Here is a 12860-nt window from a genome sequence, read left to right as displayed (position 1 = left end):
GAGCTTCTCTTTGCCAAGGAGTGCCATCTTATTGAAAGGGGCTGTGAATATTTAAATATGAGATCTTTAATTTGAGTCCTGTAAACAGAAAGAATGTCTTCGAAAAACGAACATAACACAAATTGTACTGGATCTCAAACAATTGTGTGCGCTACTAGTTTAGTAACCCAGGTTTGCAGTGCCGTGCTTTAGGAAAATAATATAATATAATGCTCAATCCCCTTCTTGTCAATTAATTTTAAAAAAATGGATATGCAGAATCATTTAAAAAAAAACATTTGAATATCCTAAAGAACTACCCTGTGTGTTTACCCATCGAGCACCACACTCGGCTTATCCATGGAATAGTACACTCACTACAACATTAATGAATATTCCTCTCGTTATGTTTACAAGTCACTTTCAACATATTTTATGTAAACTAAGAAAAACTTTAAATTCTATTAACTCTACATTAAAATTCAATAATTTTCTAAATTTATTCCTATTTAATATATATTATATATCTCATAAAAACAATATCAATATAAGAATAAATAAAGGGTAAAATTATATATTTATAGGAAAAATTTTGCTCTTCACTTCATAAATATGATCAAAAAATTTCTTCTCTACCTTATAAATAGGAACTAGAGGAGCAGCGGAAACATGAGCAGGGAGAAATAATTTTACGAGAATCAGGCCTTGCCGATTTGCTTGATTAAATCGGTCCTATGTCTAACTCGGCCATAACTCAGCCCAATCAATGGGCCAATTGGTCAAATTAGTCATGTTTTATTTATCAAGTATTACGGCCTCTTTTTAACTGCATATTATTTTCCTTTGAATTTAAATGACAATTTTTATTAAAAAAAAATGACAATCGTATGCCGGAAAAAATGCTCATTTTTATGACTATAGATAATCATTTAGTTTTATATTAAGCATACATTATTTAAAATATACTACCTCTTGTCCTTAATATACGACTTTTTTATTTTTATTTTAGTCCTAAATATAAAACCCCAATCCACTTTATCTCTCATATTTATCTATTTTTTTTAAAGATAACTCTTCTAATAATAATAGTTATAATCAATACATTTAATTAACAAGGATATTTTAAGAAAGATAACACTTATTTATTATAAATAACTAACTTAACTTATTTCATTAATCTCCTCAAATTAATCAATTAACTCTTATATTTAAGAGCGGAGGTAGTATTAATTTACTCGTACCCTGTTCAACTACAATTTTAAACTCTAGCCTTACTATTAAACTGAGTCGGTGCTTAGACTGGCATAACGGCCAACCCAATTTTCTTAAACCCTATGAATTCCCTATGTTATTTTAAGCACTTTTTTTTCTTTAAAAAAAAAAAAAGATTCTATATTTACGCGCACCTATCATAAAATTCCAAAGGTAGACAACGAGCTGTTCATGTCCCTCCAGGCAAAAATAGAGAGGTGTTCGAGATATGAAATCTACTAAACTAGATGAACAATATATAGCAGAGCTTATAGTCAAAATCTTTAATGCTAGAACCAAAGATATAGCATCATGGAGTTCAATCTACAATTTCACCTTCCTCTTCAGATTCTTCAAATTCTCCATCAGGACATTCCTCTTGCGGATTGACTTGCTCTATACAGTCATTTTTATTATCATCACAATCTCCATCTTCAATAACATCACCGCGTTTGTCATTTATCAAGTTCACAAGGTCTTGATCACCACCTTCAGGACCATTTTCTTTGACCATAACAGATGGATATCTAAGTGGCTTGTCAGGCCATTCTTGGAAAAAGGAATTCATTACCATGAACCTGAAAGCCTGAAATAAATGGCTCTTATCCCTCTTTATATCTGCACTCAATAGTTTTTGCAACAAAGTTGGACTTCTCTTGTCTGATGAAGGGTCTGGCGCCACATCTTTGTTTGCAAATTTCTGCTTCTTGGAATACCTACCTTTTCTGTCTGTTCTTTTGTCAAACTTGTTTTTGAATTTTCTTTTGTTACAGGAATTCCTTTTCTCTCCACCCTCAAAACCCTTTGTTGTAGAATCCTTCAGATAGTAAGATGGTATTTCAGCAACTTCAACCCCTAACTCAGCTTGCTTTGCTAAAATCTCCTTGAGCTGCCACAAACAAAAATTTAATATATTACCAACGAGTTCAAATACTACTTAGGAACCAGGAAAAGATATGTCTATTTTCACTTTGATTTCATGCTAGAAATGGAGAAAAGCCAAACCAAGGGAGCGTTAGCTACAAAACAATTCAGTTGAACCACACTATTAAATTTGGAAATATCATTTCCCTGGAATATTGTCTTCAGGTGAAAAAGCTCGACTCTTCTGGGAAAAGGGATCTTCATTTGCAAATTTTATGATCCACAGTTGATGCCTCAGATTAATATCTTCTGGTTTTCGGTGTAAAAATTGTTTCTCTGTTCATATGAATCAGGTAACATAGCTAATCTTTAACAATTAGGCATGTCAACTGGGAAGGACTCGCGAAATCACAAACTTCTAGGTTAGTCGCTGAAAGTGAGACCAATAATGTAAATGTAAAAGAGCACCAATAATTTGCGCATATAACTATGAAACAATATACCTCTCTTCGGAAAACCTCCCTATCAGTGACCTTCAATGCACTTTGTTGCTCCTTCTGCTTCTGCAGGTAGTATTTCAAATCTTAGACAACAGCTTTCGATAAATAAAATTGAAATAAATAAAGAAGTTCATTTAACCTTTTGAATGTTGCCTTTGGTAGGGTAGTTCTTCTTCCTTGCTTCACGCCACTGCTGGATTTCTTGGTCAGTGTATATCACTGACAAAGATCTAACAATTTGAGAAACAACCCAACATTGATCAGATACAAAATCAAGGTTCGAGAGTCAGATGATGTTAATAGAAAATGATGTGTCATACACTAAGAAACACAATGTTTTAGAAAGTTGTTGAAAGAGAAAATGAAGTTGTCAAACCAAGAGAGAAAGCAGACTTGATTTCTAATCTTTAAATTTGTTCCCAAAAGAGAACAAATATTTTTCATCTTCTATAGGAAATGAAGGCATCTGAAATCTTAAAATATACTGCCAACATCAAGAATGGTCTAAACCTTATTGATTGACTAGATATTGGAATGAAAAATTTTATTCGATTTCAGGACTTGATATGTAGCTTTTCAAGCTTGGGGACAGATTCAAATGGTAGTTAGAGAGCATAATATAATAGACAGTGAACTTATATGTAACGTGCAAGCATAAAAATTTTGATTTGGTGGTTCTGCAGATGAATATAAATTAAAAAGACTGGCAACAACTACCTTTTCAGTTCCTTGTTCTGTTCCTTATAGTTAGAGCCAGAATTTCCCACCTTCTCATTGTTGAACCCTGTTTGTTCAACCAATATTAAGTTAATTGTTCATACTAATAGCACCCTTGGAACACGAAGGACTAAAAACCAATCATAAATTCAGCATATCATATAAAACCACAGCTTAAGTGACCGTCTTTAGTTTTTTAATATAACTTTCAAATTTCCGCTCCATTATTGACATTGAATAATTGTTGAAATTTGATGAAAAGCAAACAACAAATTGATAAAGTAATTACAGAAGAATACAGGGGAAGTTGGAGTCTTACAACCTGTAGCAGAGCTATATTTGCAAGGCTCTGCATGCAGCATGGCAACATAGCAGGCTATTAACAACCATCTCAAAGCAAAATAGGCATTTGCCTTTGTAAGAAGGTAAAGAAATTCAAACCTTTGGGCCGATGTTCTTTTGGAGTCCCAAATTTCTTCTTTCCTTTGTTGATATCATGAAACTTGGACTTTTGAAACCTACATCAAAGGGATGTAGATTTTCGTTTGGTCAAATGATGCATATCATCATGTGTAAACAAAATAAATTAAGAGGAATGAAAGAAGACAGCTGCGTACCCTCCTTGAAATCTCCCTCGATTTGGATTATTTTTTAAGTTTTTGCTCAGTGAACCTTTCCAATTAGGGTTTGGAGCATTAGCTTTGACATTGTTCATAGGATTTGCCTGCAATAATCAGATTCATACTAAAAACAATAGCCACCACTATTTTACTATAGTACATGCGGCTGAGCAGAATATATGACTGGAAAAAAGTGGTGATTATTGTATTTAATAGAGAGAAAGAGGCTACCTGAGAATTTGAAAATGCAGGTTGGGAGTGTTTTGCATGCAGTTGCTTCAAACCATTAGGATTAGGTGGTGCCCGAGTGTTCCCCTCCAACTGCTGAGATGCAAAAGGCGATGATGTGAAAGCATTTGTTTTTCCAGGTGAGAACATGTTTTTCTCATTCTGGTTAAACTGTGGCCTAACCTGGTTTCCAGGCACATGATTTAATGGCAGATTTGCGGAACAAAATGGATTTTGAGGAACCATAGCCTGAGGCACTTGGTTTCCAGGCACATTATTTAACTGCATAGGTGCAGAAGAAAATGGAGTTTGAGGAATCATAGCTTGAGGCACTTGGTTTGGAAAGCTGCACATAGGATGGGAACCTGGAGGCATACCATATGGAATAACTTGAGCTGGGTTTGAGACCTGCATAGGTAACTGTTGATTCATATTTTGCAGGGGCAACGGAGCACAAAATTGTCCATTTTGCATATTCATGTTATTTTGCTGAAGCAAACTCGCAATATTTTGTGCTAAAATATGCCCCTGGGCCTGAGACAAATTAAATTGACCTCCATTCACCATGTTTTGTCCCTGAGCGGGAAACAGTGGATTGCAATTCATATTGCCAACACCATTCTGCTGACCAAGCAAGGTCAAATGAGGTGGAACCAGCTGATTGTTTTGCAATGGATGAAAATTATTAGCAGCATGCATGAAAGGAAGTGGATTGACCATTGGCTGCATATTGGTCATAAAGGGATTCATGTTTTGGAGGATTCCTGCACCCAATGGAGGGCGGGTTTGTATGCCCAGATTATTGTTTGGCAAGGGAAGCTGTTGCTGGTTACCGTTAGTCATGAGACCAGATTGACCTATGGATCTTGTATTGTCAAAGCATGACAGGAACAGAAACTCAGAACTCTTACACCTCAAAGTCCAGAGGGAATTGCAGAGGCACAAAATGTTTTATGTTTGGAAGATATAACCTGTACATTGACAGAGCATTGTTCTGGTTAAAAAATTTACTTATCAACACAAACAAGTGTGTGCACGCACGCACAAGGGAAAGAGATAACTTACCAGATGTAATTGAGGACATAATGAGAAAAATCATGGTGTTGCAAGGGAAAGAAAGCTCTAGAACCAAGGGTGAGCTACCAATGGACCTATATGAAGATCATCATGTAAAGTTCAGCCTAAACACGTACTCAGTAATCCTGAAAAGCAAGAAGATCAGCTCAGTTAGAGCAACTTAATAAAACTTCAGAGAAAATAAGAAAGCCTGACTGTGAGAAATTGATTAACAAATTAAAAACAAATGGCATAAGCATGTTGTTGTTGAAAAATCAAGCAAGGAAACCATAACTTGGCCACAAATACAAAAGTTATTCCCCAAATTTTCAACTCAATTTACGTTAAAGGATGCTGTCGCTACAAAATCAGAGGCATAACAAGCTCAAGCAAATAAGCAAAACCCATCATTAAGTGTTTATTTCATAAAGTGGCCAATAAAAAATGACACATCAACACTTAAAACCATCGCACCCCGATAAGAACAGGACCAAGATCCAAAATTGACAGACCCCGCAAATTCATGGACAGCATTCTGAAAAATGAATTTCATGAACATATGCTGAATGTAAACCCAGCGTGTGCATTCACACACATATATAATAGCTTCCTACCCCATGCACAGCAGCAAGAGTGACAAGGTTGCTTTATAATTGTCAATAACGTAGGGAATAACCCATAAGATATGTAAGGCCAAAGAAACAAACTTGAAAATGTGTACAACTGCTCCAACACGATACACTAAAGAACAGCAGGAACATCAGGATTTGCAGAAATATTTACAGTAGAGTGTCACAACTTATTTCCAATTAGTTAATCAACTCTGAAGAGAGAATTTATAGAACTTAGGAGAATTGCAATTATAATGACTAAAAAGTAGCTCCTCAGTTGTTATAGGGACTTTCGGTAATTATTTTTCCTTCTTGGGACCTCATAGCAATTCTTCTTGGATCTTATTCATACTCACTTATACCCCAACTTGAAATCTAACACCTCAAACGGAATAACCGGGGCCGGGCGGAGGATTCTATACCAAAAAGCATGAACTTCTTTCATCATTAATGGATTCACACATAAAAAGCAACCTATTTACTATAAAACCTCCAGTCAACAAAGCCGGGTCAGCAATGCAGCTCTCTCCCTCCCTTTCTCCAATATTTCAACTCTCTTCCGGCTGTTTCGTTTCATTCTTGTGAAGCCTTCATAGAGAGGACAAGAGAAGAAACCCACAATGATCCCTGATGCTGCTAAGCTCAGGGTTTTACATATTACTGTATGCTTAAAATGTAATCCAGTAGTAACAAATACATGAACAAAACCTCAGACAATACCTTTTGAGCTTTCCTTTATTTCCTTGAACAAGACTAAAAGAAGTATCATCTGTGAGAAGGATGGCATGGAGTGAGAAGAAGAAATAAAAAAGACGAGACTTTGTGATGTTTTACCTGATTCTGTGAGTTTGCTTCCCTTGCTGTGGCGAGGCGAGCTCCCGAGGCATAAACCCTCCGTATTTTGGTTTCGCGGCAGCTCGGGGAAAAAAGATCCCGTAGTGGATAGTCTTCCTGGAGTTTCCCAAAGAATTAATTTTGGACCGTTAGATTTAATGAATGGCCCGGCATGTTAAAAATAAAAATTGTCTTCTAAATAAAAGGGTGAGCTTAAACTAACGGGATTGAATCTAATAAAAAGAACTAGTTTCTCACAATGTAGAAAACTAAGGTTTGAATCTCTATTAGAAGAGATATCCATTTCTAATTAATAAAAAAAAAAGGAGAGCTTAAGCTAAGGCATATTTAAACTATAATGTAATGAATTATTTGGTCCTCAATTTGAGAATTAGTGAATGAATCCATGTAGCTTAGCAATTCCTACTTCTCCCTTCTCAATAGGAACTTTTCATTTTTTTTTCCAGGCATGTGTATTCAACATTTTTTATTAGAGTCAATTTTATTCAAAACATTATCGAATATTAAATGTCAGTATCTTTTTCAATATAAGAAAAATCCTTCCTTTAGACTCAGCTCTATTAGTAATAGGAACTTTTTTTTAGCAAAAATTCTGATAGGCTTTTTATTGAGCCCAACAAGAATAATCTTGGACTAAACCACTCACGTATTGGGTTAGGTATGAGCATGGGCTTCTCCCACTGGGCCAGACAGAAATCGAGCGAAAAGAAAAAGGAGCCATTGCTTGCGTCCCTTGTAAAAGATTTACAAGTTAAATGATGATATTTAAATAAAGCAATAAATTACTTAATTTAAAACTACTGGAATGTTATATAGAATTATTTTTTGAAAAATTGTAAGAAATTAATAAATTTTTAGGTGAAAAAAATAAAAGCATTTACATAGAGAATTTATCAGTAAAGAGGTGTGGCAATTTAATTTATGTGAATAACCCCGGCCGGCTGCGAATTTGACCCTCACAGCGAAAATTAAACCGGTCCCCCTTCTTTGTTTATCGTTTAAGAGAATATCATAATTATGCCTAATTTACTTCTTTTTCATAGTTTTCTAAAGCGTGATTATGTCAAATCGGTCAATATTAATGTGTAGTCTACATAATTTGATTGTTATTACTGTCTTGGATTTTAAATATAAGGGCTAACTAGAAAATTGAGTTTGATCCCTAAATACAAAAACTCAATCCATTTTACTTCTCATACTTATTATTATTTTTTGAACTTACCCCTATTTATTACACATATTAATGAAGTTTGCATTGAATGATTTTAAAAGATATTTTAAAAAAATCAACACTAGTAACTAATTTAACTAGTTTTCTTAATCTACTAAAATTAATTAAATAGGTTCATACTAGAAATTGGAGGTAGTAATTTACATTGCCCACAATTTTTTAAGATAGAGCGTAGAATTATAGCCTTAATTATAAACAGGATCGATCGGAGAAACACAATGCAGAAAATTAAATTAATTAGAAATTTAGAACAATATCATGTGACATGAGAATCCAAAAGAAACTCACATTGATTAATTGAGATTTGACATTGCTAATTAGCTTAGAAAATATAACTAGCTAGGATCAATCAATATCTTAATTGGGCGTAAACGTACTTATGTATGATTTAATTTAAAAGCTGAGCTAGTACAAAGTTAAGCTCATAATCAGAACTAATCTTATCATGTGGTTAGTAAATATATATATTATTGGAACTCAGATAATAGAATCAAAGTATCAATCATAATATATATATATATATATATTGTTGCCATGGAGGAATATGATTTTTGGGTCATTATTGTTGGGCATGTGACCTGTACAGAAACTCACATGCAGCCTCCATTAATCTTCAAGGTGGGTAGGTGGATGGTTCGAATTTCCAAGTCATGTAACAAAACGTTCGAGCACAAAATAACAAAATGTCTACGTATTTTTTTCCGAATAAAAAGGCTCTACATGTACTTACGTATTTATTTTATTGAATGTGGAGGGTCCGAATCAAAAACCGTATCATTTCTTTAAAACATACGCATATATGTAAATCCAAGCATCAAAAAGTACATATCTATATATATGGTCTCTCGAATATAATCATGATTCCAAATTAGAAATAGTAAAAGGTGTGAGAAAGGACAATGATTTCTGATAACATGACCACCTCGTACCATGTGCTTACGGCGTTAATACAGGTGCATCGCACTACTACTTCATGATTATCAATCAGATTCTGAGTTTATATATATATATATTCTTAGAAAAATTGCAAATAAAAACCCCTCAATATATAAAATAGCAATCAGGGACCCTGAATTTGACAAATTGCTCACAAGGACCCGGTCCCAATTTGCAATTATGAAATCATGGCCAAATTACCAAAATACCCCTCTTTAATTTTTTTTTCAAAAAAGAACACCACTGCCTCGCTGGAATCCGGCCGCCGGAGCTCCGCCACCTCAGCCGCCGGTCGCCGGAGCTCCGCCACCTCGGCCGTTGGAGCTCCGATGCCGGCGGCCGGATTCCGGTGGCCTTCCTTTATTTTTTTTTTTTTAAACTGTTTTTTTTTTTAAATTGGGGGGAAGTGAGGTTGGGGGGATTTGATCCCCCAACCTCATGCTTCCCAAAATTAGGAATGACCATTGAGCCAACAAATTTTTGCTAACATTATAATACAAAAAAAAATATAAGTTAACTTATTTACTCTTGTTCCAGGTGATAACAAGAATACATTTGAAAATAACAAGTTCTGATTATAAAATAACAAGTCTGAGATTAAAATTTAACAACACTTTTTTTTTATAACAACACACTCTGTTGCAGGTGATAACAACAATACATTTGAAAATAACAAGTTCTGATTATAAAATAACAAGTCTGGGATTAAAATTTAACAACACGTTTTTTTTATAACAATACACTCTTTTTCAGGTGATAACAACAATACATTTGGATTTTAATCCCGAACTTGTTATTTTATAATAAGAACTTGTTATTTCCAAATTGGGACCGGGTCCTTGTGAGCAATTTGTCAAATTCAGGGTCCGGCGCCGGCGGCCGGATTCCGGAGAGGCAGTGGTGTTCTTTTTTGAAAAAAAAAAAAATTAAAGAGGGGTATTTTGGTAATTTGGTCATGATTTCATAATTGCAAATTGGGACCGGGTCGTTGTGAGCAATTTGTCAAATTTAGGGTCCCTAATTGCTATTTTATATATTGAGGAGTCTTTATTTGCAATTTTCCCTATATTCTTTTTTTGTTTTAGGAATTAATCCCATTAATCTTGTGCAATATCTCTGTATATAGGCTGTAAAGTTATGGACTTGTTCTAATTTTGAGCATCGTGCATGGAGCTTCTTCATGGATCGGAAGAATATTATATTGTTCTTCCAAGTTCCAACTTATGCGCATCACATTCAAACAACTTGCTTTGGGATTTTTTTTTTTTACTCCTCTCTCTCATTGTTTTTTTGGCAAGTAAAAAGTATATATTTTTATTTATATATGAATCATTATGGGTAAGTAAAATTTGTTAGAAACAATCTCACCCAAGAGGGGGGTGAATTGGGTGAGTTACAAAAATTTAAAACTAAAGGCGTGCAAATATTAATAAAACCAGGGAGTCAGAGTAAGGAGAATTTTAACCGCAGAGAGGAGACACAAGATTTATACTGGTTCGGTCTAATCCACGTGACCTACTTCCAGTCCCCAGAACACCTCTGAGTATTTCACTATCTTCCAAGATCGACAGGGCTCTTGGTGCCTCGGTACAGTAATTGAATCGCTCAATCACTCCCCCTTACTCCCGTAAGGGTACAACCCCTCTCAAGAGTCCACACTCTTGAGTGTCTCTCAAGTTTTTAATAAAAGTAGTGAATGGCTCTCTTACAGAGTGAATTCAATGATAAACACTGATGCTCAGTAGTAAAGTGAAAAACAGAGTATTGAATGCGTAACTAAATAATAGCAGATGGTAGCTCCGGTATTCAATTCTCTTCATTAATGCCTCTTCGCGCCTTTTATAGTTGATATCGTTAAATAGCCGTTAGACGGAGGGCTTCTAGCCGTTGTGACTTCGTTTGCGTGTTTCACTGGTTTTAACAGCTCCGCCATTAATGCGTCTGAGTTTCTGACACTGTAGGTCGCAGTCTACGTAATCCCATTGAAGAGCCGTTGCACTCGTTTTCATTAATCTGCATATTTCAAACTTAGAACAAGTGAGAATTTTGTGGTGAGTGCTTTAACCTTGAATACAGAAGGAAGGCTAATTTATCATTCAAGATTTGTGACGAGATCATTTATCAGTAACAAGAACAGAGTGTCATTCCGGTTTGGTTTGATCGAAAAGATGATCGATTACTTGATGATAGATCAAGTTATCGATAAACGGAATGAAGACTTTTCGAAATAGATCACTAAAGTTATCGATCAAGTGTTGGATCATCGGCTCCAAGAATTTTCATAGAAAGAGGAAATCATTGCATGATCGAACAAGTGATCGATCATATAATTGACCGAACAGATTATCGATAATTTAGATGTTATTAAAATGAAGCTTCAGTCATTGATGATCGAACATCTTATCGATAAATATATGATAGATAATATTATCGATAAAACATGATTATGTAAATAATCAAAGGAAGACACATGCTATTTGAAATGATCGAACATCTTATCGATCATTAACTATTCGAACAAGTGATCGATAATAGTGAAGAAAGAATTTTAATCCTGTAAGGTAAAGGAAATGATTATCGATCACGTTTTGTGAAAAACATGAATTCCGGGAATTTAAATGATCGAACATTTTATCGAAAAACCAGTGATCGATAACTTGATCGAAAAATAGTTCACCATAACTTAATGCAAATATGTCAATTTTCAGACTCTTTATCGATCACGTTATGTGAAAACTTATTTAAGCAAACAAGTCAAAATTATCGATAATGTTATCGATAATTTAGCTGTAGCAAAACTGAGTAGGAGTAAAAAGGACATTGATTATCGATCATGTGATCGATAATTTTGTGATCAATAAAATTATCGATCTATCAGTGAATTTGATCTCCTGCATTTAACGAGTTAGAGCATAAAGTTCGAACACGTAATCGATAAACAAATGATCGAAAACATGATCGATAAACTTGTAACAGAACTAATGTGCAGAGTGTTACCTTTTATCGAAGTCGTTATTGATGACTGATTTATCGATAACTTGATCGATAAATACACTTCAGATTTGGGTCTCTTATCAGTAACTCGATTGTTTACCTGATATTATCGATCAGCTTATCGATAATTTCCTATACCCTTATGTGATATTTATACTAGCGATTATCGATCACTTAATCGATAAAATATTCATCGAATAGTTCTTCGATCAAAAAGACTACCTTAGACCCGATTTATACTTGATCATTTATCTGAAACCTTAGCGATAACTAATTGCTCGATCACGTTATCGATCAAAATACTTAACCCTGAAATTCTGACTTTGTTATCATCAAAACTATAATCCTAACATTCTCCCCCTTTTTGATGATGACAAAACACAGGTTAAGAGTCATTTATCAGAGAGAACATCAAACAGTTTCATATTCTTAAAAAGCATAAAAAGGCAGATAAATATCAAGAACATATTATCGATAAAAGCACTATCCAGATACACAAAAGAAAATCACAAAAGAGATAATATAACGTCATGACATGGAACCAAAAAGCCATAAAAAGCAACTCATAAAGCCATATAATCTACGAAGTATCATCAGTTTTCTTCTCCCCCTTTTTGTCAGCATCAGAAGGGGTAGGAGCCGAGGGAAAGGTCAGGGAAATAGGGAGAGGAGGAAGGGGAAGAAGTGGAGAAATAGATGGAAAATGAAAGGAGGGAACAGGGTGAGGTACAGTGATAAGAGCAAGAGTAGTAGGGACAGAAGTAGAAGTAGATGGAACAGAAGGAGAAGTGGTGGAAATAGGAGAAGTAGGTAAAGGAGAGGAAGGAGGTGCAGGCTCAGGGTGTGGTGGAGAGGGAGGATGGAAGAGGAGATCCTCATAGCTGAAGCTTGTGCTAGGTGGAGTGAAGTGCTGGCAGAGAGAGGTAACTAAGCCTTTAAGCTCTTGGAGTTCCTTGTCCACTGAATTAAACCTCTCAGTGACTTCTTTTCCAAAACCACCATGGCTTGTTGGTGAAGA

The 12860-nt window shown here is 35.0% G+C and overlaps 1 protein-coding gene and 1 long non-coding RNA gene across 3 annotated transcripts; one reads left to right on the top strand and one right to left on the bottom strand.

Moving 5' to 3' along the window:
• Positions 1-1349: 1349 nt before the first annotated feature.
• Positions 1350-6721, bottom strand: LOC114744902 (uncharacterized). Of its 2 annotated transcripts, none has more exons than XM_028933049.1 (9): positions 6661-6721; positions 5225-5361; positions 4163-5130; positions 3929-4035; positions 3753-3829; positions 3312-3378; positions 2734-2824; positions 2598-2657; positions 1350-2119 (listed from the first exon to the last, which is right to left on the bottom strand). In XM_028933049.1, the coding sequence occupies exons 3-9, from the start codon at positions 5000-5002 to the stop codon at positions 1550-1552; spliced, it is 1812 nt and encodes a 603-aa protein (XP_028788882.1). In that variant the 5' UTR covers positions 5003-5130; positions 5225-5361; positions 6661-6721; the 3' UTR covers positions 1350-1549. The 2 variants fall into 2 exon arrangements, with proteins under 2 accessions (XP_028788882.1, XP_028788880.1); XM_028933047.1 differs by lacking the exon at positions 6661-6721 and adding an exon at positions 6547-6579.
• LOC114744903 (uncharacterized) lies at positions 3312-8194 on the top strand. The gene is made up of 3 exons (XR_003740154.1): positions 3312-3380; positions 3619-3623; positions 8183-8194. It is a non-coding gene; the product is annotated as an uncharacterized LOC114744903 (long non-coding RNA).
• Positions 8195-12860: the final 4666 nt, after the last annotated feature.

This window comes from Neltuma alba, unplaced genomic scaffold (genome assembly GCF_004799145.2).
Source record: "Neltuma alba isolate B1F8T4 unplaced genomic scaffold, ASM479914v2 tig00004477_pilon, whole genome shotgun sequence".
Lineage (NCBI taxonomy): Eukaryota > Viridiplantae > Streptophyta > Magnoliopsida > Fabales > Fabaceae > Neltuma > Neltuma alba.
This window is presented reverse-complemented; position numbering and strand designations above follow the sequence as displayed.